This window comes from Lactuca sativa, chromosome 5 (genome assembly GCF_002870075.4).
Source record: "Lactuca sativa cultivar Salinas chromosome 5, Lsat_Salinas_v11, whole genome shotgun sequence".
In the NCBI taxonomy this organism is placed as follows: domain Eukaryota; kingdom Viridiplantae; phylum Streptophyta; class Magnoliopsida; order Asterales; family Asteraceae; genus Lactuca; species Lactuca sativa.
Genome location: NC_056627.2, coordinates 351,292,313 through 351,319,617, shown reverse-complemented (window position 1 = coordinate 351,319,617; position 27,305 = coordinate 351,292,313). Strand labels below are relative to the sequence as shown.

At 34.2% G+C, this 27,305-nt stretch overlaps 2 protein-coding genes and 2 long non-coding RNA genes across 4 annotated transcripts; all 4 read left to right on the top strand.

Annotated features, from left to right (window-relative positions):
- Positions 1-5,641: 5,641 nt before the first annotated feature.
- LOC128126350 (uncharacterized) lies at positions 5,642-7,205 on the top strand. Its single transcript, XR_008224173.1, has 3 exons — positions 5,642-6,133; positions 6,338-6,405; positions 7,044-7,205. It is a non-coding gene; the product is annotated as an uncharacterized LOC128126350 (long non-coding RNA).
- Positions 7,206-12,534: 5,329 nt separating this feature from the next.
- Positions 12,535-14,468, top strand: LOC128126349 (uncharacterized). Its single transcript, XR_008224172.1, has 3 exons — positions 12,535-13,396; positions 13,601-13,668; positions 14,307-14,468. It is a non-coding gene; the product is annotated as an uncharacterized LOC128126349 (long non-coding RNA).
- Positions 14,469-15,583: 1,115 nt separating this feature from the next.
- LOC111878786 (uncharacterized) lies at positions 15,584-18,937 on the top strand. The gene is made up of 8 exons (XM_023875294.3): positions 15,584-16,069; positions 16,617-16,716; positions 16,907-16,969; positions 17,145-17,256; positions 17,455-17,537; positions 17,755-17,816; positions 18,447-18,553; positions 18,624-18,937. Exons 1-8 carry the CDS (start codon positions 15,867-15,869, stop codon positions 18,641-18,643), a joined length of 750 nt encoding a protein of 249 aa, XP_023731062.1. The 5' UTR covers positions 15,584-15,866; the 3' UTR covers positions 18,644-18,937.
- A 1,987-nt stretch (positions 18,938-20,924) lies between these two features.
- On the top strand, positions 20,925-24,719 carry LOC111896070 (replication protein A 70 kDa DNA-binding subunit E-like). Its single transcript, XM_052763914.1, has 11 exons — positions 20,925-21,190; positions 21,297-21,573; positions 21,667-21,757; positions 21,837-21,964; positions 22,045-22,129; positions 22,265-22,400; positions 23,186-23,367; positions 23,456-23,576; positions 23,659-23,841; positions 23,955-24,024; positions 24,103-24,719. Exons 1-11 carry the CDS (start codon positions 21,038-21,040, stop codon positions 24,123-24,125), a joined length of 1,449 nt encoding a protein of 482 aa, XP_052619874.1. The 5' UTR covers positions 20,925-21,037; the 3' UTR covers positions 24,126-24,719.
- Positions 24,720-27,305: the final 2,586 nt, after the last annotated feature.

The window sequence follows — 27,305 nt, the reverse complement described above, 5'->3', positions numbered from 1 at the left end:
TTGTTTCTATTGCCAATTAAAGGGGCATTGGAAGTGAAGCTGCCCAGACTACCTAAGAGATCTAAGAGACGGTAAAGTCAAATTGTTTGACTCTACTTCAGGTACATCCACTAACTCTGTTAAGTTCCTATTTATAGATTCTTATTACATGATGTAAAGTTACATTTTGATGTTTTGCAGAATCTAAGAGAAAGAAGGAAGCTTAAAAGAAAAGTAAGTTGAGTCTGATCACGAAGAAGTGGATTTCGGTCGCATGGTTTGATGATCATATTTTTGAGCTACTGCTTAGGAGTTATGATAGATTGCTTAGGAATATCTAGAAACATAGTTTTCATATGTATTTGCGTTGTAAGGACAAGTTTTCCGCACGTTATTAATAAAATTGTTTTATTTACTTTATGTTTCCTTACAATGGCATTTATGGAAAATTGATGTTTATATATTTCTATTATTAGTAATGTTGAGAATGGATTTGATTCTTGTTTATATTGTTTATGGTAGTGTTGTAATTGCCAAGTGAGGAAGGATTCTCATCACCCAAGTTTCAATTGGAAAGAAACTTGGAATCGTATGATTTGAATTGTATGATGTATGAGAATCTTGATCCTTGGGAAATTAGGATTGATTCCTTGAATGTGAGTCAAGTGAAGGGTTAAAGGATCTAGTACACATTGATGTGCACTAGTTAGATCCACCATAAAGGACGATAAGTCTATTCATCATGATTTACTGATGGTTCAGTAAATATGGTTATGCTTACAAGTTTAAGTGTAATTCTGATACATTGATAAGTTTGAATATATAGTAGAACGAATAAGAAGAATCAAATTGGGCAGAAAGATAAAAGTTTCTCCAATCTGAAAGGAAAGGAGAGTACTTTAGTATTATGTTTTATGATCATCTTAATGATTATGGAACCATGTCACAATTGATCCTCTAAAAACATCTTAGTGCATTTACATGACTGAGAAGAGGAATCAGGAATTGTTGAAATGATTAAATCATGGAAGATGAGTCATACTTTGCTCCAAAATCAAGTTTTACAGTCATACTCTAGCTACTCTAGGTTGTAGCTTGAGTAACATGTTCTAAGTAGGTTTATAACACCTCATTAAATGTGGAGTATAAATGTTACTTACTCTTGCACATTTGAAATTGGTAGTTGTGATGTTTTGTTTAAAACAAAGACCAACTAAGACCAATTATATGAATGTTTCTTGATAAGAACTTACACTAACTCTTGAATATTTATCTGTCAAGGAATGTTCCTTAATAGAGAATCTTATATGTCAAGAAAACAGTAGGAGTCTTGTTGATCTTGAAAATTTTCAAGAATAAACCTTTTAGTAATCACTAGCACTGACTTGAGGTTGATATCCTATCATGTTAACATGATCTTGTTTCTGTACCCATTCCAGTTAGGTTAACTATGCATGTGAGTTCTATGAGTTCTCATTTGATTGCATAAACCAAAGCACCTTGATCAGTGAAAGTACATTGATTTGTATGGGTGAGCTGCTCAATAACTTGGAAGCACTGGTAGGCCATTGTACTACCGGATGGCAAGAAATTAAGAATAAGCAGGTTTAGTCCATATGAGTTTGAATTTGTCATAAACCTTGTCTTATGATAATGGTTCGAAATGACAAGTTCACATGGATAGGAACACAAACACCATAAAATCTAAGTGGCAATAGGTTTCTCTCTACTTCATGAAAATGATTGTGAGGAAACGCTTTCACTAGTAGATTTTAAAGGATTAAAGTAAGCAGTTGTCATAATTGCGTTCTCAAATTCGAATATAATTAAGCCATCTTTTTTCATGGTTCGAATTGTGAAGAATGGCAATTAGTTTGAACATTCGGGACTTATTTCTATAAGTTCTGAAAAAGGTTTAAACACACGCATAAGTTGTCTAAAGAGAGGTGTATGAGCTTAAGAAGTCTCGATAGAGACTTATCACTACGTATTAGAAATCTGAACTTTGGTAAGAAAGTCAATAAGTATTGATTTCTAGAAGTCTAGCTGATTTTTGAGTACATGTCAAAGCTAGTAGGAGCATAATTGTTATGCTGGTAAGAACATAATTGTTATGCTAGTGGGAACATGATTATTATGTAAAGTGTTGCAAGTTAGCAATGCTATTTTATAGGAAACAAAGTTCTAAATTTGCAAAGTTGCATAATTTGGAAATTGTTTCGCTATAGTAAGGTTTAAGGGAGAAGGCATTTATACTTCATTTCAAATCTAAAAGCTTAGATTGAAAATTTTAATCAAACTTAGTCATGGTCATATATGAATATCACGTTGAAATGTTTCAACATAGGAAATTCTATATACGGGAATATTTTAGCAAGAGACTAGTCAAGTATCATGTCTTTATGTAAGACATTGTGAATCATATCTCATATGCTTCGTGTATAGGATTGATTGCATATGCTATAATATTCGCATGTTCTGATTTTTCCAAATGCCTAGCGCATTAAGAGGGAAAAAGGACTAGAACTAGATATGACTAAAGTTGTTAAACAACTGTCAAGGACAATCTAAGGTTTACCGAAGACTGGTTTCTTGTGGACAGTTGGAAGTATAGTAATGGCTGGACCATATTGATATAATTCCGAATAGATAGGATTCTATTAAAAATGTATTGTCATATGGAAATTATGGAAATGTTTCCATAATGGGAGTTGGATATTAAGAATCTATGTGTAAGTTAGAAACTTTTATGCAAGAAGGATGTTCAAGGAATGTACCTTGAATGTGAGACTTCATTTCCGGGGAAATGTCTTGTAACAAGCTCAAATGGAATGCTTTGTAATATCATTGGCCAAGTCTTTGTGACTTTGGAGCCTCGACATTACAAAAGGATCGTTGCATGAAAGATTAGACTCTAACACATTCTATTAGTGGCAAGAATTTTGTATACTTACACTTATAAGGATTAGGAAATTGTGAAATGAGCATCATTGGAAATGTGTTCAATTGATTTATTTCACAAAAGAAGGACCATAAATAAACATAGTGTGCATGCTTGGAGAATGGGATGAGTATTGTTTGTAATTCATGTATTGAGTTGATTAGTCGAAACAGTAAACAATGAATAAGGTCTAATTAATATGGTGATTAAATAATAAGTGTTTTATTTATATTCAAAAGTTTTGAGACCATATTGGATTAGGTTATTCTTGTGTTTCACTTAGCATGTTTTACTTTCCGAATAATAAGATTATTCAAGCATCCACGGTCGATCATAAGTAGTAAGGTAAGACTATCATGAATCCGACTGTAGATTGTCTAAGTGCTTAGCCATAGCAAATGTTTGATGCAGTGTTCATGAGTACTCCTGAAATAAGAATTTGAGTATTGGATTAAACTCACGCTCATTTGAATCACTTCATGGATTTTATCACGAGTGATTGTGAGACAATAATATCTTATATTCTTGAAACGGAGACATATAGTTGTTATTTACAAGTCAGTTGTGCATTGATAATACGTAAATGCATCAGTAACTTGATGTTATAAAACGTATTGTTATGTATGATTTGATGAGTGAATAGTACAAGCATATGAGTCGAAGTTTATTCGTCCCTTTTACCGTAAATAGGATAAAAGCGATATCAGTGGGCCCCTCGATGATTCAATGATGACACCCTAAGCACTTGGCTAAGCCTGTACTAAGTTGATGTGTTCAATTGTAGTATGAGTCAGTCGTCGTAAATCGGAAGTCGGGAAACAAACCTTGGACAAAGAGAATGATTATAATCCATGTCTCGTGTCCATACGATATCTTGTAGAGTGGAGGAATATTTGATCACTTATGTAAAGGACACATTACTGATAAGATCAGAGTTCGACAACAACTTTTGAAAGCTACGATTGCCAGTCATATTCTGAAGTAATACTTGCAATAATAGTTATTAGACTTATCCAAGTGGGAGACTGTTGGATTAGGTAACTATATTTGGTATGTACTTGATTTGATTGATAGCATGATCCTTTTGGGTTGCCTTCACTCAAGATGACTAGTGGAGAGAGAGAGAGAGAGATAGAGAGAGAAAGAGTAGGATTTATTGTATGAATAATAAATTGGTACTCAAAATGATTTTATTAATGTATTATAAGATTAATATATTATTTGGAAATCATATTATTAATTAGTAATTAATCAAAAATTAATTTGGTATTAATTTTGGGATTAAAGGAACTGATTAATATTAGAGGGGTTGTTTTGCAAATCATTGATAGTTGCAAAGTTAGGCTGATAGTCTCCTATGGGAGGACTGGACGAAATCTATAGGAGAACCTATAAAATTCGTCCAAGGCTTCTATTGTGGAGGTCCATGGACTGCTTAAGGCATAAGCAAGGAAATCAGGGTTTCCACTTGAAAAACCTAGCAGCACACAACTATATAAACTCCCTAATACATGAGAAAATCGGTTGATGCATTCTGGATTGAAACCCTAGCCGATTTCTTATCTCTCATTCTCATCCTTGTTGTGTTGAGTGTTTGTGACTCCGTTAGAGGTGCAACACTTGGGGCACTAAGATTTAATGAGTCAAGGTGGTTCTTGTTATTACTACATAACAAGTTAGGTAATCTTCGAACCCTAGTTTTATACATGATTTTCGAAATTGTATGCTAGTTTATAGGGTTATTGCTTTGGTATTCATATTTGTATGTTCAATAGAGAAAAAATTAGATCCAAAGCAATTAGGGTTGTATGATCACATAGGAATGTAGATATGCTCAAAACCCATCATCTTCAAACTACAACATAAAACCCTAAGTTTGACCTAAAGTCAAACTTTTTCAAAAAGTCAACGATCCGGTCAAAGTCAACACTCAAAAAGTCATTCAGTCGGTCGCCATGGCATGACCACCCTTTGATCACGTCATGACATAATAGAGACAAAATAGTCATGGTTCAGCCTTCGTCACGATGTGACGACCAAAGTGTCACGTCGTGAGAAACGCTCCGGGCATGTAACGCCCGGGTTTTCAGGGCTAAGCATTTTTGTCAATGTAATAGTCTAGGTCAACTATTGTAACTCTTTTTGAAGTAATAAATATAAAATATTTGAGTATTATGTGAATTATGTGTGTTTATGTGTTTATTATTTAATTATAAATGTATAATTAATAAAGAATAAAAATGAGCGTCAAAATTAAAGTGTGAGATAATCCTGATATCTCTACATAAAGTTGTAGAATACGTCTCAAGGTTTCCGTACATATAAAGAATGCCGAAATCCGAGCTATAACGAAGAAGTTATGGTCCGCCGAAGTTTTACGGCAAAACCGGCACGACACCGGGAGACGTAAATAGTGAATTTACGATAGAAGACTTTTTAGCCTTATCAATCTAAACAAAAGTCGTAGAATATGTTAAACTAAGAACATCGATAAAAAGAACGCCCAAATCTGACTTCGTATGAAGAAGTTATGATTTTTCTAAGATTCGGCTTAGCAGTGCACGGCCTGAAACTCGAATTTTAGTTCGAGCGGTTTTTGGCTTACGCAACGTAAATGAGAGTTGAAGATCTCATTAATAGGAAATCAACGGTAAAAAGACCGACAAAAACAAAGTCCGTATGTAGAAGTTATTAATTTTACGCAGACGTTTAACAGTATAATCTCCTTGTACTGTTAAATTTAAGATCGATCGAGAATTGGCTGACGGTGTCAAAATGAAAGTTGTAGATCTTATTATTACCTACGCGTGGATATAAAGAACGTCAAAAACGGAGGTCGTATGTGAAAGTTACGGATTTTAGAAGTCGGAAGTGTGCTGTGCGAAAATGGGTGATGTGGCACAATCTTGGCCATTGCTTTCTCCCCAAGGCTTGCCACCAGATGGTGACATGTGGCACCAAGTTCAGCCACATTTCACCCTATAAATACCACCTCTCCCACCCTCATTTTCTTCACACCTTTCCCATTCTTTCTTCTCTTTACTCTCTCTCTCTCTCTAGAACCTCTCTCTAGCCCCGAAATCCCCCGAAAAGCCTAGGGAACCTCCCTAGCACGAGGCAGAAGCCCCGGAGTGCTCGAAGGCTCCGAGAAGAAGAGCTTTTCGGCTCGGGAACGCTGCTCCAAGCAAAGCCCGGTTTTCTATAAAACCCGCTGTAAGTGAGCTACGCCTACGCTATTTTTAATATAGCTTTTATTTAATTATAGTAACGTTATTAGGAACTTATAATAAATACTTGGGCTATTATTATGGGTTATATAAGTATTTTTTTGACGCTTATATAATAATAATAATAATAGCTAGACTATTAATTAGTCTCGACGAATAATAAACTAAACTCTAGTGGTAATAATACTAGGTTTCGTCGAAGAAAATTCTTTTTAAGAAGCGAAGCGTTGTCTGAGTTCGGAATCACCACCTTTTCAGGTGAGTGCATATTTACTTTCAACTTACACATAGATATGAAGTATTTAATATAAATTACGTGCTATTTGTGCATATTATCTGAATACTTGCTATCTATGCTGGATGAACGTTTTATACATGTTTTCAAAGATTTAAACTGTATATGTATTTTATATCTACAAAATGTGTTGGGTAAAACATGGGTAGATGTAATAGTTGCTGTGTGACAAAATAAAATAATGAGAGGCCTCGTTATAGATGTTATTGATGATCCAGTCATCTAACGGAGTATAGATGACGACCACGGACTATTCTAGACAGTCCAGTGGAACACTAGCAGGCTCGCAACCTGTAGGTGTTTATTTGAACTGTGTGTTTATTTGAACTGTGTGCTCACCAGATGTACTCCATCCCCCACATGGTTGCCTATTAGGACATTTATTGCTAAGGAATCCCCTTAGTAGTAGTGTCCGTCCCGATGATGATCCTTAGGCTAGGTCCCTTATGATAGGTGTTTAGGGACGTAAAGTGAGGATAACGGGAACGGGTAATCGGGTTATTGTTGATTGATGAAATTAATAAACTATTTATTGTGGGTTGAAAACCCTATGTGCTCACCAGGCTCCCAAGCCTGACCCACTCAGTTTTATGTATTACAGGTAGTGGCGCTTGAGCATATATATGATGTTTGGACGAGGGATTACGGATATAGGCCTGTAGATATGAAATAATGTAGTAAGGCTTGTATTGTACTGTTTATGCTTTTGATCTGTACGAACATGACATCCCGAGTCTTTTAATGAAATACATTTCTATGGAAATGCTTTTGATAAGTCTTTATCATATTATTGTTTTGGGACAAATTCCGCAACACTTTCATTTAAAATGTTACTCTGATTTTTAAACAAAGCATAAACAAACCGGTCTTTTCTGGCCGTGATTTTGGGGATGTCACAGCTGGTATCAGAGCATTAGTTTAAGCGAACTAGGAATTTGTAGGATTTCTAGACTTAAACTTAGAATGCTAAGCGATGATTGTGAGGTGTGAGCACTAGCTTATTTTAGGAATTGTGCCTAAAATGCTTTTATGTGCTAAATGCTTTGTGCATAATATGCTGTTAATTGTTCGGATCTATGGTCTGTTGCCGACCGGATCTGGAAACCTTATGTGTTTAGGATTCTAAACGTACGACTACGATATTAGAACTAGCATGTAAACGTTTCGGAGTGATAAGGACGATTTAAAACGTCTATCCTAAATAAAGATCTAAATTCACCTTATTCGGTGTATAGATCAAGATGGCAAGGACCCGTAGCGGAAACGTGAACGCAAATGGAGGTAGGAACCAACCCCCAGTGGTTCAGCAAATACCTGTTGTTGAAGAAGTTGCACCTGAGCCAGTCACCATGGCTGGAGTTCAAGCCATGATTCAGGCTATGCTAGCTGAACAAAGGGAAGAAATGAGACGGATGCTCCACGAAAATAGGGACGAACCTACCATACATGTTGAACCGACGGAGCCAGTTCCCGAGCCATCTGAGGAAGGGAACTATAGCCGCCAAGTGAGTCAAGTAGGGACTCAAGGTGAGCAAAAGGATGGCCCAGAAGGGAGAAACAACAAGGATGGGCGGATGTACAAAAATTTCTTGGGTGCGAAACCACCAAGTCTCTCAGGAAGCCCAAATCCTGTTGAGATTATGGACTAGATCTCTGAGATGGAGATGGTGTTTGAGAGCTGCGACTGCAGCGAGAAGCAGAAGACTGTCTTCGCTGTGAGACAATTGAAAACTGGAGTCTTGAGCTGGTGGAAGCTATTGGCAGATACAATGCCACGGGGAGAAGCTCTGAAAATGTCATGGGATGAGCTCTTGGAACAACTGAAGGCGCAGTACTGTTCAGAGATAGACCTGATTGATCTGAACAATGAGTTCCAAAATTTGAAGAAGGGGAGAATGAGCATCGATGACTATGCTGCTGCATTTACGGAAAAGATGAAGTTGTTTCCATACCTAGTGCCAACCGAACTTTCCAAAATTGAGAAATTCGCAAACGGACTGCCGGCTGACTTTGGCCCAACAGTCAAGATGGCAACCACTCTGAAATCAGCTGTTCGAGCAGCTAAGAACGTGGAGACCCAACAAAAGGAAAGAGGTCCGGAGAGGGCTGAGGTTGGTGAGAAACGGAAGTTCAATGGATCCTCGAAGTCCAACAAGAAGAGTAGATTCTCAAAGTCTGGTTCGAGGGGAGGAGGATCGGAAGCAAAGTGGTGTGACAAGTGCAAGAAGAAGCACTCTGGGAAGTGTGACGGAGGGGTCACTTGTTACAAGTGCGGAAAGCCTGGGCACTACGCCAATGAATGCACCCTCAACCAGAAAGCCTGTTATGGGTGCAATGAAGAAGGGCACATTTTGAAGGACTGCCCGAAGAAGAAGGAGACAGGAAGACCCAACATACCACCGAAGCCGAAGGCGAGAGCCTTCCAGATGACGCTCGAGGCTGCAAAGGAGGCAGCAGACGTCGCTTCAGGTACCTTTCTTGTAAATGGTTTGCCTGCAAATATACTATTTGATTCCGGAGCCAACTACTCCTTTGTGTCGCATAAATTTGGTGGGAAATTAGCATTGCCTGTAGAAAAACTAGATAATGCCCTGATTGTAGAAGTTGCCAGTGGCAAATTCGTACCTGTTAGTAATCGTATTAGGAACATCGTCATTGACCTAAACGGAAACGAATTCCACAAAGAGCTATTACCCATAGAGTTAAACGGTTTCGACATCGTTTTGGGTATGGATTGGCTTAGCACCAACGATGCTGAGATTCAATGCCGAAAGAAGATAGTAAAGGTAAACCCACCCGGAAAAGAATCATTTATGGTGTATGGGGACAAACGCAGAGTGAATTCTGGAATCATCTCCCTGATGAAAGCCAGGAAATGTTTGTCCAAAGGATGTGCATCATACTTAGCATTCGTAATCGATGCCAAGAAGGAGAAGAAAGAGGTGCAGAATATACCGGTTGTGTGTGATTATTCGGAAGTCTTTCCCGAAGATCTTCCTGGATTACCACCTGATAGGCAAGTGGAGTTTCATATAGACTTGTTACCAGGAACAACACCGATAGCAAAGGCACCTTACCGATTAGCACCGACGGAGATGAAGGAGCTCATGACGCAACTTCAGGAGCTGTTGGACAACGGTTTTATTCGACCTAGTTCATCACCCTGGGGAGCTCCGGTGTTATTCGTGAAGAAGAAGGACGGAAGTATGAGAATGTGTATAGACTACCGAGAGCTGAATAAGGCAACGGTGAAGAACAAGTATCCATTGCCGATGATTGATGACCTATTCGATCAGCTGCAAGGTTCGAGCTACTTCTCAAAGATCGATCTTAGGTCAGGATATCATCAGCTAAAGGTGAGAAAGCAGGATATTGAGAAGACTGCATTCAGAACGAGATATGGACACTACGAGTTCTTGGTTATGTCATTCGGGCTAACCAATGCTCCCGCAGCATTCATGGATTTGATGAATAGGGTTTGTAAACCATTCCTCGATAAATCCGTGCTAGTGTTCATCGACGACATTCTCATCTACTCGAAAAGCCAAGAGGAGCATGGCAAGCATCTACGAGAAGTATTAGAAGTGTTGAAGAAGGAGAATTTTTTTGCAAAGTTCTCCAAATGCGACTTTTGGATACGGGAAGTCCAATTCTTGGGTCATGTTGTTAACCAGGAGGGAATAATGGTTGACCCCGCAAAGATCGAGGCTGTAATGAAGTGGGAACGTCCAAAGAGTCCCACGGAGATTCGAAGCTTTCTAGGATTAGCCGGATATTATCGACGATTTATCCAAGGCTTTTCTTCGATAGCTGCTCCATTAACAGCTTTGACTCATAAAGGAGCTACGTATACGTGGAGTGAGAAACACGATGACGCATTCGAGAAGCTAAAGAAGAAGTTATGTGAAGCACCGATACTTTCTCTACCCGATGGAGTCGAAGATTTCGCGGTTTATAGTGACGCTTCTGGAGTCGGGTTGGGTTGTGTTCTGACCCAAAGAGAAAAGGTGATAGCATACGCATCTCGACAATTGAAAGAGCACGAAAAGAACTACCCCACTCATGATCTGGAGTTGGCAGCGGTAGTTTTTGCCTTAAAGATATGGAGGCATTACCTCTACGGCACGAAGTGCAAGCTCTTCACTGATCATAAGAGTCTCCAGTATCTCTTTAATCAGAAGGAGTTGAACATGAGGCAACGACGCTGGCTAGAACTTCTCAAGGACTACGACTGTGAGATACTTTACCACCCAGGTAAAGCAAATATTGTTGCTGATGCTCTCAGTCGGAAAGTCAATCTGGAAAGGAAAAGGCCAAGAGCGTTAAGAATTGAAGTCGTCTCGACGATTGTGGAAAGTATCAGGAAAGCTCAAGAAGAAGCCTTAGAAAAGAATGACCGAAAGGAAGAACGTTTGGGAAAAACGTTAGTGTTCGGTACAAACAGTCCAGGACTGAAGGTATTCCAAGATCGAATCTGGGTACCTAAGATGGGAGGAATAAGAGATCTTCTAATGGAAGAAGCACACAAGACCATGTACTCGATTCATCCCGGTAGCACTAAAATGTATAGGGACCTAAAACCCTACTACTGGTGGCCGACGATGAAGCTCGATGTTGCGAAGTATGTGGCCGAGTGCGTAACATGCGCGAGGGTTAAGGCACAACATCAGAAACCGTATGGGAGTTTGGAACCTTTACTTGTACCCATGGGTAAATGGGAAGACATCACCATGGATTTTGTGACTAAACTGCCCAGGACGAAGAACGGTCACGACATGATTTGGGTAGTCGTGGATCGTTTCACCAAGAGTGCACACTTCATAGCAGCCAACGAGAAGTGGTCTATGGATAAGGTCGCAAATGCTTACGTGAAGGAAATTGTAAGACTTCATGGTGTCCCTCTTACGATTGTATCAGATCGTGATAGTCGTTTCACGTCAAGGTTTTGGAGGAGTCTACAAGAGGAGTTAGGTACAAAGTTGTGTTTGAGTACTGCTTATCATCCGCAAACTGATGGTCAGAGCGAAAGAACGATTCAGACGCTGGAAGATATGCTGAGAGCATATACCCTCGAATTCCAAGGGAATTGGGACGAGCACTTACCTCTGGTAGAATTTTCCTACAACAATAGTTTTCACTCGAGCATCAAGATGGCTCCTTATCAAGCCTTGTATGGCCAGAAGTGTCGTACGCCGTCTTGTTGGCTTGAAGCCGAAGAGAAGCAGTTTATGGGCCCCGAGATAGTCCATGAGACTGTTGAGAAGTTGAAGGTGATTAGGGAAAGGATGTTAGCAACCCAGGATCGTCAGAAGAGCTATGCTGACAAGAAAAGACGATCGATAACTTTCGAAGTTGGGGATTCCGTTTTGCTTAAAGTCTCACCGTGGAAGGGACTTATACGATTTGGGAAATGAGGAAAGTTGAGTCCAAGGTTTATTGGACCGTTCAAAGTTCTTCAGAAGATTGGGAACCAAGCTTACAAGCTGGAATTGCCCGAAGAACTCAATGGTATTCATAACACCTTCCATGTGTGTTATTTGAGGAAATTCATGGGAGATGTTCCCGACATAATTCCAATCTCGGAATTAAGGATGGATGAGAATAAAAGGCTGATCGAAGAGCCTGAGGCAATTATTGACCGTAAGACTAAGAAGCTACGACGCAAGATGGTCAACTTGGTGCTAGTCCGATGGAAACATTCGAATGGGCCGAATCTCACTTGGGAAACAGAGGATGACATGATGAGTCGCTATCCACATCTGTTTGCTGATGTATGATTCCGGGACGGAATCATCCTAAGGGGGAGAGAATTGTAACGCCCGGGTTTTCAGGGCTAAGCATTTTTGTCAATGTAATAGTCTAGGTCAACTATTGTAACTCTTTTTGAAGTAATAAATATAAAATATTTGAGTATTATGTGAATTATGTGTGTTTATGTGTTTATTATTTAATTATAAATGTATAATTAATAAAGAATAAAAATGAGCGTCAAAATTAAAGTGTGAGATAATCCTGATATCTCTACATAAAGTTGTAGAATACGTCTCAAGGTTTCCGTACATATAAAGAATGCCGAAATCCGAGCTATAACGAAGAAGTTATGGTCCGCCGAAGTTTTACGGCAAAACCGGCACGACACCGGGAGACGTAAATAGTGAATTTACGATAGAAGACTTTTTAGCCTTATCAATCTAAACAAAAGTCGTAGAATATGTTAAACTAAGAACATCGATAAAAAGAACGCCCAAATCTGACTTCGTATGAAGAAGTTATGATTTTTCTAAGATTCGGCTTAGCAGTGCACGGCCTGAAACTCGAATTTTAGTTCGAGCGGTTTTTGGCTTACGCAACGTAAATGAGAGTTGAAGATCTCATTAATAGGAAATCAACGGTAAAAAGACAGACAAAAACAGAGTCCGTATGTAGAAGTTATTAATTTTACGCAGACGTTTAACAGTATAATCTCCTTGTACTGTTAAATTTAAGATCGATCGAGAATTGGCTGACGGTGTCAAAATGAAAGTTGTAGATCTTATTATTACCTACGCGTGGATATAAAGAACGTCAAAAACGGAGGTCGTATGTGAAAGTTACGGATTTTAGAAGTCGGAAGTGTGCTGTGCGAAAATGGGTGATGTGGCACAATCTTGGCCATTGCTTTCTCCCCAAGGCTTGCCACCAGATGGTGACATGTGGCACCAAGTTCAGCCACATTTCACCCTATAAATACCACCTCTCCCACCCTCATTTTCTTCACACCTTTCCCATTCTTTCTTCTCTTTACTCTCTCTCTCTCTCTAGAACCTCTCTCTAGCCCCGAAATCCCCCGAAAAGCCTAGGGAACCTCCCTAGCACGAGGCAGAAGCCCCGGAGTGCTCGAAGGCTCCGAGAAGAAGAGCTTTTCGGCTCGGGAACGCTGCTCCAAGCAAAGCCCGGTTTTCTATAAAACCCGCTGTAAGTGAGCTACGCCTACGCTATTTTTAATATAGCTTTTATTTAATTATAGTAACGTTATTAGGAACTTATAATAAATACTTGGGCTATTATTATGGGTTATATAAGTATTTTTTTGACGCTTATATAATAATAATAATAATAGCTAGACTATTAATTAGTCTCGACGAATAATAAACTAAACTCTAGTGGTAATAATACTAGGTTTCGTCGAAGAAAATTCTTTTTAAGAAGCGAAGCGCTGTCTGAGTTCGGAATCACCACCTTTTCAGGTGAGTGCATATTTACTTTCAACTTACACACAGATATGAAGTATTTAATATAAATTACGTGCTATTTGTGCATATTATCTGAATACTTGCTATCTATGCTGGATGAACGTTTTATACATGTTTTCAAAGATTTAAACTGTATATGTATTTTATATCTACAAAATGTGTTGGGTAAAACATGGGTAGATGTAATAGTTGCTGTGTGACAAAATAAAATAATGAGAGGCCTCGTTATAGATGTTATTGATGATCCAGTCATCTAGCGGAGTATAGATGACGACCACGGACTATTCTAGACAGTCCAGTGGAACACTAGCAGGCTCGCAACCTGTAGGTGTTTATTTGAACTGTGTGTTTATTTGAACTGTGTGCTCACCAGATGTACTCCATCCCCCACATGGTTGCCTATTAGGACATTTATTGCTGAGGAATCCCCTTAGTAGTAGTGTCCGTCCCGATGATGATCCTTAGGCTAGGTCCCTTATGATAGGTGTTTAGGGACGTAAAGTGAGGATAACGGGAACGGGTAATCGGGTTATTGTTGATTGATGAAATTAATAAACTATTTATTGTGGGTTGAAAACCCTATGTGCTCACCAGGCTCCCAAGCCTGACCCACTCAGTTTTATGTATTACAGGTAGTGGCGCTTGAGCATATATATGATGTTTGGACGAGGGATTACGGATATAGGCCTGTAGATATGAAATAATGTAGTAAGGCTTGTATTGTACTGTTTATGCTTTTGATCTGTACGAACATGACATCCCGAGTCTTTTAATGAAATACATTTCTATGGAAATGCTTTTGATAAATCTTTATCATATTATTGTTTTGGGACAAATTCCGCAACACTTTCATTTAAAATGTTACTCTGATTTTTAAACAAAGCATAAACAAACCGGTCTTTTCTGGCCGTGATTTTGGGGATGTCACAGGGCAGCTTAATGCATTAAGCTCTTAATCTTTTTTCTCACTCATCCATACTTTCCAGAAGGCTTTCATACTCCTAAAAGGTCATAAAAATTGGTGCTTTATAGACATGCATGTCCAATGCATGTATTGGACTTAAGCTAGGTCAAAAATGGTGTCAAGATCTCATGCAAGAGTTCAAAACTTTATCAAACTTCCGATCCATCACTTCTAACTACAAAGGGGCTCTGAAAACTCACACATGAACAAATTTCAAAAGCTTGGACCTCCGATTTTTGGATTTGCGTTTTTTACATTTTTTTGAAACTCACTTTTTAGGACCTCTATTCTTGGATATTAGTGTTCATTTTTTCTTGACCAATGTTGGATTTGATTGCATCTACTTCATGGAAGAATTTAGAAAGGTCTACTTTATCGAATGGAGTGATGTTGGGTTCTTGTGCACCTTTTTTGCGATTCGTTTGTTTTAAATTGATGTCGATTTTGGCTTGTTTCTTCAGATCTACAAAACATAGAAACGATTTCGTCATCAAATCATTCATCTTCTTCAACGATTTGAGAAACCCATCTGTGAAACCCTCGTTTTTCATCATTTAACCCGACAAAATAAAAAAACACACAAAACAATTTAAATGGAATCACTATAAACATACCTTGTTCGAGTATTAACATAAATCAAGATTGATTTTGGGGAATTGTTGAATGTGTGTTCATGAAACGACTCAACAAAGACACTGTAAGTGGCGATGGAGGAGAGAAATGACGAAATTGCCCTCATATGCAAGGCACATGGGGCATGTTAACAGTGCACTCAAACGAACATCCACAATAAGGACCATTTGTGAGCAATGTTTGTTGCATACGGAGCATTCAAGGGAAAACATTTCATAGAAAATATTAGGACAAAATGAAAACAAGAAGGACCATTTATGAAATTTTGTCTTTAAATTATCGGTCAATATTATATAAAGAAAATGAAAACAATAAATTCCCCCGCCACCGTCCGCAAGCTTTTGCTCTGTATGCATAAATTTCAGCAAATTTCTTTCCCAGTATCATTTCCTAATTTCATCTCAAGGTTTTTATTTTGGTCGTCCCCATTTCGCCTCTTTGATTCTGCATCCCAATAAACAAATCGATCCCAGATTTCTTTCCATTCTAGTTATCTACTTTTTCTCAACTGCGAATTGTTTAAGCTCCCAAGAAAACAAACCAACAATCTTCTGATCGTTTGATAGCAATTAAAAAAGATTGCGTTTCTTGATTGATGGCGGCGACTGCAAACCCTGCTGTAAGTAAGAACGGTTCAACAAGAAACGCAAATGGCGTTGCCACCACCAACGGTGGCCGTGCAGCCGTGCGGGAGAATTCCGCGGTGTTTTCTTCTGAGCGTGGGTTGCTGCACAACGTTGTAATCTCAACGGACTGGACTCGTAAGGAACAGTCCTTGTTGGAAGAACTGCTCGTCAAGTAAGTTAATCTTTTAATATTTGTTGTGAAATCTTGGAAATATGTGCAATAATAATATACAAACGAACATGAACAAACATTGTTGTTTGTCTGCTTCATTTACAACCCTAAATTGATAATTGCATACAGTTCGTTCTTGTTTTTCTTGTTGCAGTGTCTGACATGATTATTAATTAGGGTTTTTAGTCGGGTATTGATGGTTTTTTCCTTATAATCTGTGAGCATGATGTTTTATTTGTAATCGGAATCAAATAATCAGTATAATTTTACATTTATCTTATTATTGGTTTGATTTTCCAATCTTAATATTTTTTTTTAATCATAAAATTTTTAAACCGCAACAGTTTGTTCAATACATCTAAACACCCCTAAATTAATTATCGCAATAGTCAGTTTAGAGTCTTTTGTGTTGTTGATTATAAACTTTGAAGTTTGATTATCTTTATGACGTAAAGAATCATATATAAGGATTATTGTGATTTTCAGTCAATTGTGTTTGCAAGAATAATAGGCAGATATGCAATAATTAATATGATCTTTTATGCAGATATGCATCAGATCGTAGAGAATTGCGTTATGGAAAAATTTCAAAGGAATTGCACGACAAAACATTCCGGGATGTGGCCTATCGTTGTCAATGGATGACTGTATGATCTCTACCTTTTTTTTAAATACGCATTTATCATTTTGTATATGATTTATGTTGTGTATATTAATTTTTAATTGATATATAATTCTCTATTGGTATTACAAGTTGTTTATATTAAAATAACAATAAACCAATGGGTAGTAGTACTATATCTAATTATATAGGCTCTGATTTTTGTATCTTTCCAGAAAAAGGAAATTGGCAAGAGAAGGAAAGCTGAGAGTTTATCAAGGAAGCGGAATACTAAAAGGGTATATGCTTTTATTTGTCTATGCCAAATGCAAAAATTCTACTTCGTTTTTGGTGTGTGAAAACATTAAAGTAAAGATGCAAGAAATTTTGTTTGAGCCTTAGAAAAAATGGTTTTTTATATAAATAAATTCTTAGACATAATTGCTCATGTTCTTTTTGTTTTTTCATGTCCAGGAAAAATTTACAGAACAACAAGTGAAGCCATCTTCTCATGCTGCAAACCATGCCAATGGTCTTCCATCATCATCATCCTCCATAAACAATGATGATGGCATCAATTACAATGGTTATTTGTTGTCTTTATCGTGTTCATAATTATATAAACATGATTTAATTTTCTGCTTCTTGGTGGATTTTATCTGTAAAAAAAGAGTAAAATGTTAGGACAGACAATTTATCAATGAAGAATCTTAACAATTATGTCTTTGTTGCTACTTTTGGATTTTGGATTTTCACTCTTAACAAGTTTAACTGTTGCTTGCAGTTATTGGTGGTGAGATAGGGAGGCTTCTTGAACAAAATGACAAGGCTTTGGATCAAATTTCTGCAAATTTATCTGCTTTGAAGGTAAATTTGTAATTTTTTTAAACTTAGAACCAAAATCATGACAAAGTTTAAGGCCTTATCATAAGGTTAAAGCTTTTGCTTTTAAAATGTAAAAAGGTTCATACACATATGGTGGATTGGAATACGAGTCAACACAAAAGTCAAACTTGGACTCCTTAAAACTTTTAAGGGCATATATGTCTATAATTAATATGGTTGAGTTTCTTTTATGTGGCAGTTACATGAGAACATCAATCTTCTTTGCCAAACAAGAAACAACCTCGACAAACTGTTGACTGAGTAAGTCATAAGCTCTCTATACCGTATATGCACTGTTACTTTTTCCACTATTAAAAAAGTATAGACTAAATTACATTTTTGGTACCCGAGTATAATCATTTTTTGCAATTTTGGTCCTAAAAAGGTTTCTCTTGTAATTTTGGTTTTTATTTAAGGTTTCTGTAACATTTTTGGTCTCTGTTCCGAGTAATATGACTATTTTTGGACCGAAATTGCAAAAATCAACTTTACTTAATTAGAGACCAAAATTAGTCATGTTACTTGGAACTTGGACCAAAAATGTCACAAAAACCTCGAATAAGGACCAAACTTGCAAATAGAAATCATATTGGGACCAAAAAAAATCATCTGTACTTATCGACCAAAAATGTAAATTACTCGAAAATATTTGAAAAAATGATGAACACTTGGGGAAATGGAAGACAAAAGTAAAAGGGGCAAATTTGTAAATAGTTAGGACTTAACAAAGAAACATCCATATAACAGCTGTCATGTTTCGTTTTTTTTTTCTTCCTATTAAGTGTTGTATGCAGATATGAGATATCGTTGTTGTTAAATATCGTTTGTTCCTTTTTTTTTTTTGTTTTTTTTTAAAAATTAAAAAATCAAAAAATTTGTATATAATGGCAGGTTAAAGTACATGCCAGAGGTAATGAATCAGATGCCACCACTAAATGTGAAGCTTAACGAGGAACTTGCCAACTCTATACTTTGCGGATGCAATCATGAATTTTTTGGTAGAAAAAATTAAATTTTTTTTTTTTTTACTTCAAATTAGCACATTGATCTTTCTTTCTTTCTCTTCAGACCCGCGTAGGTTCTTGTGATTATGATCTGGAAGCAGCAGATAGCAAGGATGAGTTCTTTTTGTGGTTTTTGGTTATCTGGATTCTTGTTGGTTTGTTTTTGGGTTAGATTAATCGTTAATGCTTGTTAATGTGGAGAGAGTTATATAATATTGGAAGGATTTTTAGTCTGTGTAAATATGATAGGGGTGAGTTCATTCAATACATGGGTACAAAACTACAAATACAATAAGTGAAATTCTTCAACTTACTGCTTGTTTGGTTGCTTGATGAGTCGAAACGTTATTTATTTTTATAAACGGGTTAATGGAGATTGGAGGATACTTTTCACAAAAATAATATGCAAAAAAGGTACCAAAAGGGGATGTTTCAGCAATAGAGGGATTTTTAGGGGTTATTTTAATAAAATTTGAAATGAGACCCACTATCAAGCGGTGTCCATGCACCACCTTGGTAATTGTGATACACTACCTCCCTTGTTTATCATCAATCACAAAAATGACTACTAATTTCAAAACCGTCACTACTTTTTAGAACGTAAGAAGTTATCGTTAAGGAAAAAAACTATAAAGAAGCAAAGACAATCGGGTACAAGAACAACAAAAAAAAAACCTTACAAAATATCCATAAAAACGTTACAAATATCCATCAGAGAATTCTAAACCTAACCAACCCAATTAATCATTTTAGACCAATTGACACACCAAGGGTAATGTCTCTGGATATTATTAAAAAATAATCTTTAATCTACCTCCTCTAATAAACAAAACCTATAATTGGCCACATGTCCTCTTTCTACAATGCATACTTGCCACGTGTCATGTATTCATTTAAATCCTATTTTCTAAATTTTCTAAATTTAAAAAATTTTATAAACACAACAAATATTAAAAAAACCGTATAAACTGCATAAGTTTAGGAGAAAACCCGATTTTTTTTCATCTTTATCATTTTCTGATCATATAAACATTCAAATTCAAATTTCAAATAAAAAAATCCATGTTGTTTTGGAAACAATATCAATTTACGTTCAATTTCATTCACTGCATATCTTATCTTATTTTGACTGTTTTGAATATTTATATGAATCCCAAAAAATCAGGAATTCCAATTTACTCATATATTAACTCCGTTTATATTCTGCATTCTTGTCTTCAACATCCATTCTCATCTTCAGTATTACGATTTCTGCATCTGCATTCTGCACGTTGTTGACATAACAAATCTGGTGAGTTCATCATCATAACTGAAAATATAAAACCATTTTGTGAAAATATATTAAAACCAATGCAGCTATGTTTGCTATTTTTTTTTTAAATTAAATGATTATTCGCAATTTGTGTTTTCATATTATTTGATGTTCTTTGAAGTTTGATCTTCATGTTTTTGTTCGACATAAAATGTTCCCAGGGGTATTATAGTCTTTAATTTACTTTTTTGTTTTTAGTTTTCTTATATATGTTATTTGATTTTGAAAGTTCCAGCACTAAATACCACTCTTGTGTTGGACATTAAATCGTCCCAGGGGTATTTTAGTCTTTAATTTACTTTTTTGTTTTTAGTTTTGTTATATATGCTATTTGATTTTGAAAGTTCCAGCACTAAATATCACTCTTGTCCTTTTATTTTTCTTAAAATTGAAACATATTTGTTTTTTTTTTTGTTTTTGTTTATTTTTTTTTTCATATAATAGCATCCTACTTTTGGGTGACATTTTGAAGGTTCTGTTTGACAGAAAATGGTCCCAGGGGTATTTTAGTCTTTAAATTACTTATTATACTTTATATGTGTTATATCAAGTAAACTATCCCCTGAAAATATCTAAAAGAAAATTCCAGCACTAAATACCACTCTTTTGTTGGACATTGAATCGTCCCAGGGGCATTTTTGTCTTTAATTTACTTTTTTGTTTTTATTTTGAAAGTTCCAACACTAAATATCACTCCTGTCCTTTTATTTTTCTTAAAATTGAAACATATTTGTTTTTTTTTGTTTTTGTTTATTTTTTTTTTCATATAATAGCATCCTACTTTTGGGTGACATTTTGAAGGTTCTGTTTGATTTTTTTTTTGGTTCTCGGTGTTTATGGCTTTCAGTTTTTATGTAATTGATTTTTTTTAATTTCGTTGTTCATCTCTATATATCAAGTAAACTTATTATATTTTATATATGTTATATATTATTATATATAACATACCGAACAAACAGAAAATCTTTCAGTTCAGTCTTTAATTAAGTTTTTAGTTTTTTCTTTTGGCTGTCAGTTTTTGTATAACTGGTTTTTTTTCATGTTTATATAAAAAGTAAGCTTATTATATATTACATATACTATTACTAAATTTTTAGGGGATAAAGTAAATACAAGTTGTAAAATTTATTGTCATTTCATTGACTTTTCAAATTATTTTTACAGATATGGCTACTTCAAAGATTACATTCATAAAAGACATTGACCCAGTCAATTCGGATTTCACTATCAAAGTCAAAGTATTGAAGTTATGGACGCTCAATTCTAAATTTAATGAGAACGAAAAGTACTCCATCGAAATGATTTTATTGGATGAACAGGTATATTCTTATTGTTTTCCAAAAAATATATTGCATTTTACCGTTCATTTTTTATAAATATCTTACATGATTACAATTTGATAATGTTGTCTTCTTTAATGTTTAGGGATCTCTAATTCAAGCTAATGTTTTCCAAAACTTATTTTATAAGTTTGAAAAAAGTCTTCGTGAGGGATCCGTTTATGAATTTACCACTCTATCTGTTGCAAAACACAATCCACATCCCAAATCTACCATCTTTTCTGATCTTCCAAATAAAATAACCTTCATAAGGGAAACAGAACTTAAGGAAAGTCTTAATTTTCCGAAAAATGTTTTTGGATTATCTTTTGTTGATTTTCAGAAAATTAATTCCAAGGTTATCCCAACCCAAAGATCTGTTGGTACGTTTTCATTTATTTAATAAATTCTAATTATTTAATACTTTACCTAACATTATTTAGTAATTTTATATTTATCCACAATGAATTTCATAGATGTTATTGGCGTGGTTGTCTCCCGTACTACTATTATCCCCTCTCAGAAAAAAGACAAGCAAAGAATCCATCTTGAGCTCAAAAACTTGGAGTTAGAAAATTTTCATTTTGAATATTTGTTATTTATTATAATTTTTTATTACCTAATCTATAATTTTGTGTTTTTCCAGTGGTGTACTACTTAAGGTCACTTTGTGGGGTCATTTTGCCAACAAAGTTTCTGATTATCTTGACACTCATAACACTGATGATTGTGTTGTTATAATTGTGCAGTTTGCAAAAATAAATGATTACAGAGGTTTGTCACATAATAATTGTCAATTTATTTCTTATTATAAATTATAAATATCTTTATAACATTTATTATGTTGTCTATAGGTAATATCGGTGTTGCGAGTTACTATGATGTCACAACTGTCTTCATCAACACTGATATTGATGAAATCAAACAGTTTAGAGAAAAGTTGGTTACTTTCGTTTATGTTTATTTTTTTTAACTTATTGAAAAGTTGGTTACTTTCTTTACAATAAACATTTGTTTTTTTATTATATGACATTATATCATACTATAATATTCTTATAATTAAATATTAATCAGGTTGGCTAAGGATAATGAATCTTCACAATTATCCGGTACCATCAGCTTGATTCGGACAAAACATGTTTCACTCAATGATGATTTCCTAAAAAATAATGAGGTTAAGACAATTTACAAAAGTAAAGAACCTGTCCAGGTAAACCAATTTTTTTGTTTATTTTTTCTTTTGCATATAATAGCATCCTACTTTTTTGTTTTGTTTTTTTTATTAGTTTTGTTTTTTCTGGAGGGCAAAATGGGCAGATGGGTGACATTTTCATGGTTGTGTTTGACAGAAAATCGTCCTAAGGATATTCAAAAATCGTCCTAAGGATATTCAACTGTTTAATTCACTTTTTTATTATATTTTTTGCCTTTCAGTTTTTATATAAGTGATTTTTTTTTAATTTTGTTGGTCATCTTTATATATCAAATAAACATATTATAGATTATATATGGTATTTGTTGTGTTGGACAGAAAATCATCCCAGGGGTATTTTAGTCTTTAAATAACTTTTTTGTTTTCTGTTTTGGCTCAGTTTTTATTAAAGTGATTTTTTTTTTGAAATTTGTTGTTCATGTTTATATATCAAATAAAGTTATTATAGATTATATATGCTATTTGTTGTGTTGGACAGAAAATCATCCCAGGGGTATTTTAGTCTTAAAATAACTTTTTTGTTTTCTGTTTTGGATAAGTTTTTATATAAGTGATTTTTTTTTTTAAATTTGTTGTTCATCTTTATATATATGGTATTTGTTGTGTTGGACATAAATTCGTCTCAGAGGTATTTTAGTCTTTAATTTATTTTTTTGTTTTCTGTTTTGTGTTCATTTTTATATATCAAGTAAACTTATTATAATAGCATCCTACTTTCTATACAAACATATATTTATATATTAATGTTTATGTTTCTTAACATCTTTGTTTTTTTTAAGCAGGTTGAAGAGTTCATAATTGTTGGTACTATAATAGGAATCCGCCAAGACAAACCTTGGTGTTACCAAAGTTGTCCCGATTGTCATGTAAAGGCAGTTGAAATTCCGGATTGCAATGAAGATGTGAAACTTTACAAGTGTACAAATGTTGAATGCAACAAGTCTACTAAAGTTCCTATCCCAAGGTTTCTTTTTTAAATAATTTTAAATAAAAAATTATGTTTTTCTCTTCTTAATTAAACAATTTGAAATTGTTATAACTTTCTTTTTTAGATACATGATTCCAGTTTGTGTTCAAGACGATTCTGCTTCTACAATCTTAACTATGTTTGATCGGGAAGCATATGGGCTCTTGGGAATTTCAGCCAGAGATTTAGCAGAAAAACATACTAGGGTACATTACCAATACATTTTTAAATTTATTTGTTTTTACCGTTCGACTACAAATGTAATAGTTATTTTTACCATTTTTTCAGCTTGGATTCAGTTTGGGCATATATCCTCCTGAACTCAATTTTTTGAAAAACAAGCATTTAGCTTTTAAAGTTAGTGTCACAAAATACAATGTGAAATTTCAAAATAGTGTCTACACAATCTCAAGGGTAACGGAGGAAAAGCAAATAATCGAGAGTTTGGAGAGAAAGCTACTTCAGTTGCAGGTTATCATTTACTATTATTTGGATTTATTATGCAAATTTAAAATACCAATTACTATTATTTTAAAGTATTTGCACGTATATGACATATAAAACATATATTGTCACATCTATAGCCTGCAACTTTAGAGTCTTTAAACGATGGACCATCCGACTCCAATTCCCAGGAAAAAAATACTTACCAAGGTATAATTTAACACTAATATAATGCATTATAAGTATACTTCTTCATTTTTTACATAGTATGTTTTCATTTTTTTTAAGGATTGGGTTTCACATTCGGATGAAAATGTTACACCGTCTACCGGAAATATTTTGACACCAACAAGTTTTGAAAATGTAAAAAGTACTTCGATGAATTTAACACGCAAGTTTGAAGAAGTGTATGATGTGGAACAGTATTCGAATTCGTCATCAACAAAAGCACCGCGTCTTTCAACCGGAACTGGAGAGGGGATCAAGCTTTTGATACCAAAAGTTGAAAAATAACAAGACAAACATTTTTTGAAACATTTTTTGCTTTAGCTTTATTTATAACTTCCCATGAAGTTTTTAATAATTCTTCAAACTTGGTTAATAACTTATTATGACGTTGTACTTTGAAAAGTACAGTTGACTCCTCTTTTGCATTGATGCATTTTAAGACTTTTATGTTTGGTTTTGTTTTTTAATTTTATTGAATGTTCTTTTTTTCATTTCGTAAGTAATTTGACATTGTATTTTGAAAATTAAAATTGACTACTATTTTAATTTTCTTTTCATATGACTATATTTGTGTCCCTAAATGTTTGTTATCAAATTTTATGTCTTTCTTACAATTATCGAGTTTATCATTGTATGCTACAATTATCGACTTTATCAATCAGCTCGGAATCAATTAAACGATAATGGTCAATAGAGGATGCTCGACTCCAAAACTTAAAAATATTGATGGGACATTTGGGATAGTTTATTTAAAATAACTTTTGACAATGGTAACAATCAAGTTTTAGTGTTTAGATTGATACATGCACTTTTTTTAATATATAAAAAAAAGAAGAAAAGAAAAGAAAGGTTTATTCGATATGATACATGCACTTTTTTTAATATATTAGAAACTCATATCATTTTTGATTTTGAAAGTTCCAGCACTAAATATCACTCTTGTCCTTTTATTTTTCTTAAACTTGAAACATATTTGTTTTTTTTTGTTTTTCTTTATTTTTTTATTGCATATAATAGCATCCTACTTTTGTTTTTATTATTATTATTTTTTTTACTTTTGTTTTTTCTGGAGGGTAATTTGGGCAGATGGGTGACATTTTCAAGGTTGTGTTTCACAGAAATTGGTCCCAAGGGTATTTCAGTCTTTAAATTACTTTTTTTTTTCTGTTTTGTCTAACAAATAACTTATTTATCAATACATAATTTATAAGTACTTTATGTAATTAATCATAAGATAAATTAAAAGTTTTTTTAGTGGAATCGATTATGTTTACTATTTTGTTTATTTTCGTGATTTTTAGTCACATCACATTACTCAGTAAACTAATAATTTGTGTTGGACATTAAATCGTCCCAAGGGTATTTTAGTCTTTAATTTACTTTTTTGTTTTTAGTTTTGTTATATATGCTATTTGATTTTGAAAGTTCCAGCACTAAATATCACTCTTGTCCTTTTATTTTTCTTAAACTTGAAACATATTTGTTTTTTTTGTTTTTCTTTATTTTTTATTGCATATAATAGCATCCTACTTTTGTGTTTATTAATTTTTTTTTTTTACTTTTGTTTTTTCTGGAGGGCAATTTGGGCAGATGGGTGACATTTTCAAGGTTGTGTTTCACAGAAATTGGTCCCAGGGGTATTTTAGTCGTTAAATTAATTTTTTTTTTTTTTTGTCTAACAAATAACTTAACAAGAAAAACCTTATCTAAAGCCTAAGGAAAACCTTATTTGATACCTTAACAATAAAAAGCTATACGTATGGAAATTTGTGAACTACAAAGTTTTTTGTTTAAACTTGTACTGTGATGGTTTCTTCTCAACCTAATGCAAACAAACATGCATCCTAACCCTAAGAAACAAACATATAATTAAAGTTGTTATTATACCCAATTATAATTGTTTGCTTTTATTACATTTTATACTCCCCCTTAATATGAACACTGACTTATAGAAGAAAAATTCGTCATATTTGTTAATTTCAAAAGACATGATAAAACACATAAGCGGGAAATCTAATATAAAACCAAAATTTCACATCTTGTATTTTGAAATTTACGCAAATTAACACTGAAATTTCAAATTTCGAAATTCAACTTAAATCACCTAAACAGTTTGGTAAACAAAAAATCTTCAATCTATTAAAACAATTATATCTGCATCTTCTTCAAAAAAAATGAGAATTAGGTTTTACCTTGATTCCTCTTCTTCAAACGTCTTTCAAGATTAGTAGTACGGGATTCTTGAACACCTTTTATCCAGATTTCGACCTCCATCCAGGTATCTTTCTTTTATACTATCTATTCATTCTCTTTGAAAACCAAAATCGGCACATTAGGTTGAAAAAAAAAAACTCATTATTCATACCTAATTGTTAATTTTTACCACAAAAAGTCGGATCGAGTATGCAATTACGAACCCTGTTATTCGCGTAGCACAAACCGACTCAACGATTTCACATTCGGCCACCGTTGCTACCGTCTACATCTTCGTTTTGCGTTGGTTTCTTCTTTGACTGTCGGAGTTTTTTGTTTGTCAATATCTGTTTTGAGTGAGCCACATAACTTTATAATAACTTTATAATAATACTAAATGTTGTATCTATACGGAAAAACTGATTTATTTAATATATATAATATGTAATATGTGCATTCACGTTTACATTTTTTTTTTATAACTATGGAGATTAATACTTTTAAAACGAGAACTTCATATATGTTATTAATTAACAAATATGATATTATATGCAAAAATAATTATAATAATAACAATTTGTTTTGCATAATCCAATTTAATTTTTTTTTTATTATGATTATTTAACTGTCCATATATTCTTATAACATATTTACATGTATATATAATCTTTTTTAACATTTAAATACTGTTTTTTTTTTATTTGCAGATTTAACGAATAATATGGACTATACTCATGCTAAAGAAAAGAGAAGACTTAGAAAAATATATTTGGATAAAAAAAAATCCAAAACTTATTTTTCTACTTCAGTCCCGGATAATTCATCAACCGTACATGTTTTAAACAGGAAACAGAATGGTGATAGTATCAATTTAGTTTTTTTTTTTTATCAAACTTTTACTGATTTCAAGATTATTATACCAACGAATTACATATCAATCTCTTAAAACTATTTATAAATCGTTTTATATATCTTCAAACATTTAATATTTTTCATTATATTTTGAATAAATTTTATTGTAATATTATTATCGTCTTTCTTACTTTTGTTTTATAGAACGAATGAGCATG

Coding starts and splice junctions, on each gene's coding strand:
- LOC111878786 (XM_023875294.3), top strand. CDS start 15,867: ATGGCGGCGACTGCAAACCCTGCTGTAAGTAAGAACGGTTCAACAAGA. Junction 16,717..16,906: donor ATCGTTGTCAATGGATGACT/GTATGATCTCTA, acceptor GTATCTTTCCAG/AAAAAGGAAATTGGCAAGAG. Junction 17,538..17,754: donor CAAATTTATCTGCTTTGAAG/GTAAATTTGTAA, acceptor TTTATGTGGCAG/TTACATGAGAACATCAATCT.
- LOC111896070 (XM_052763914.1), top strand. CDS start 21,038: ATGGCTACTTCAAAGATTACATTCATAAAAGACATTGACCCAGTCAAT. Junction 21,758..21,836: donor CTTGAGCTCAAAAACTTGGA/GTTAGAAAATTT, acceptor GTGTTTTTCCAG/TGGTGTACTACTTAAGGTCA. Junction 22,401..23,185: donor AAAGTAAAGAACCTGTCCAG/GTAAACCAATTT, acceptor TTTTTTAAGCAG/GTTGAAGAGTTCATAATTGT.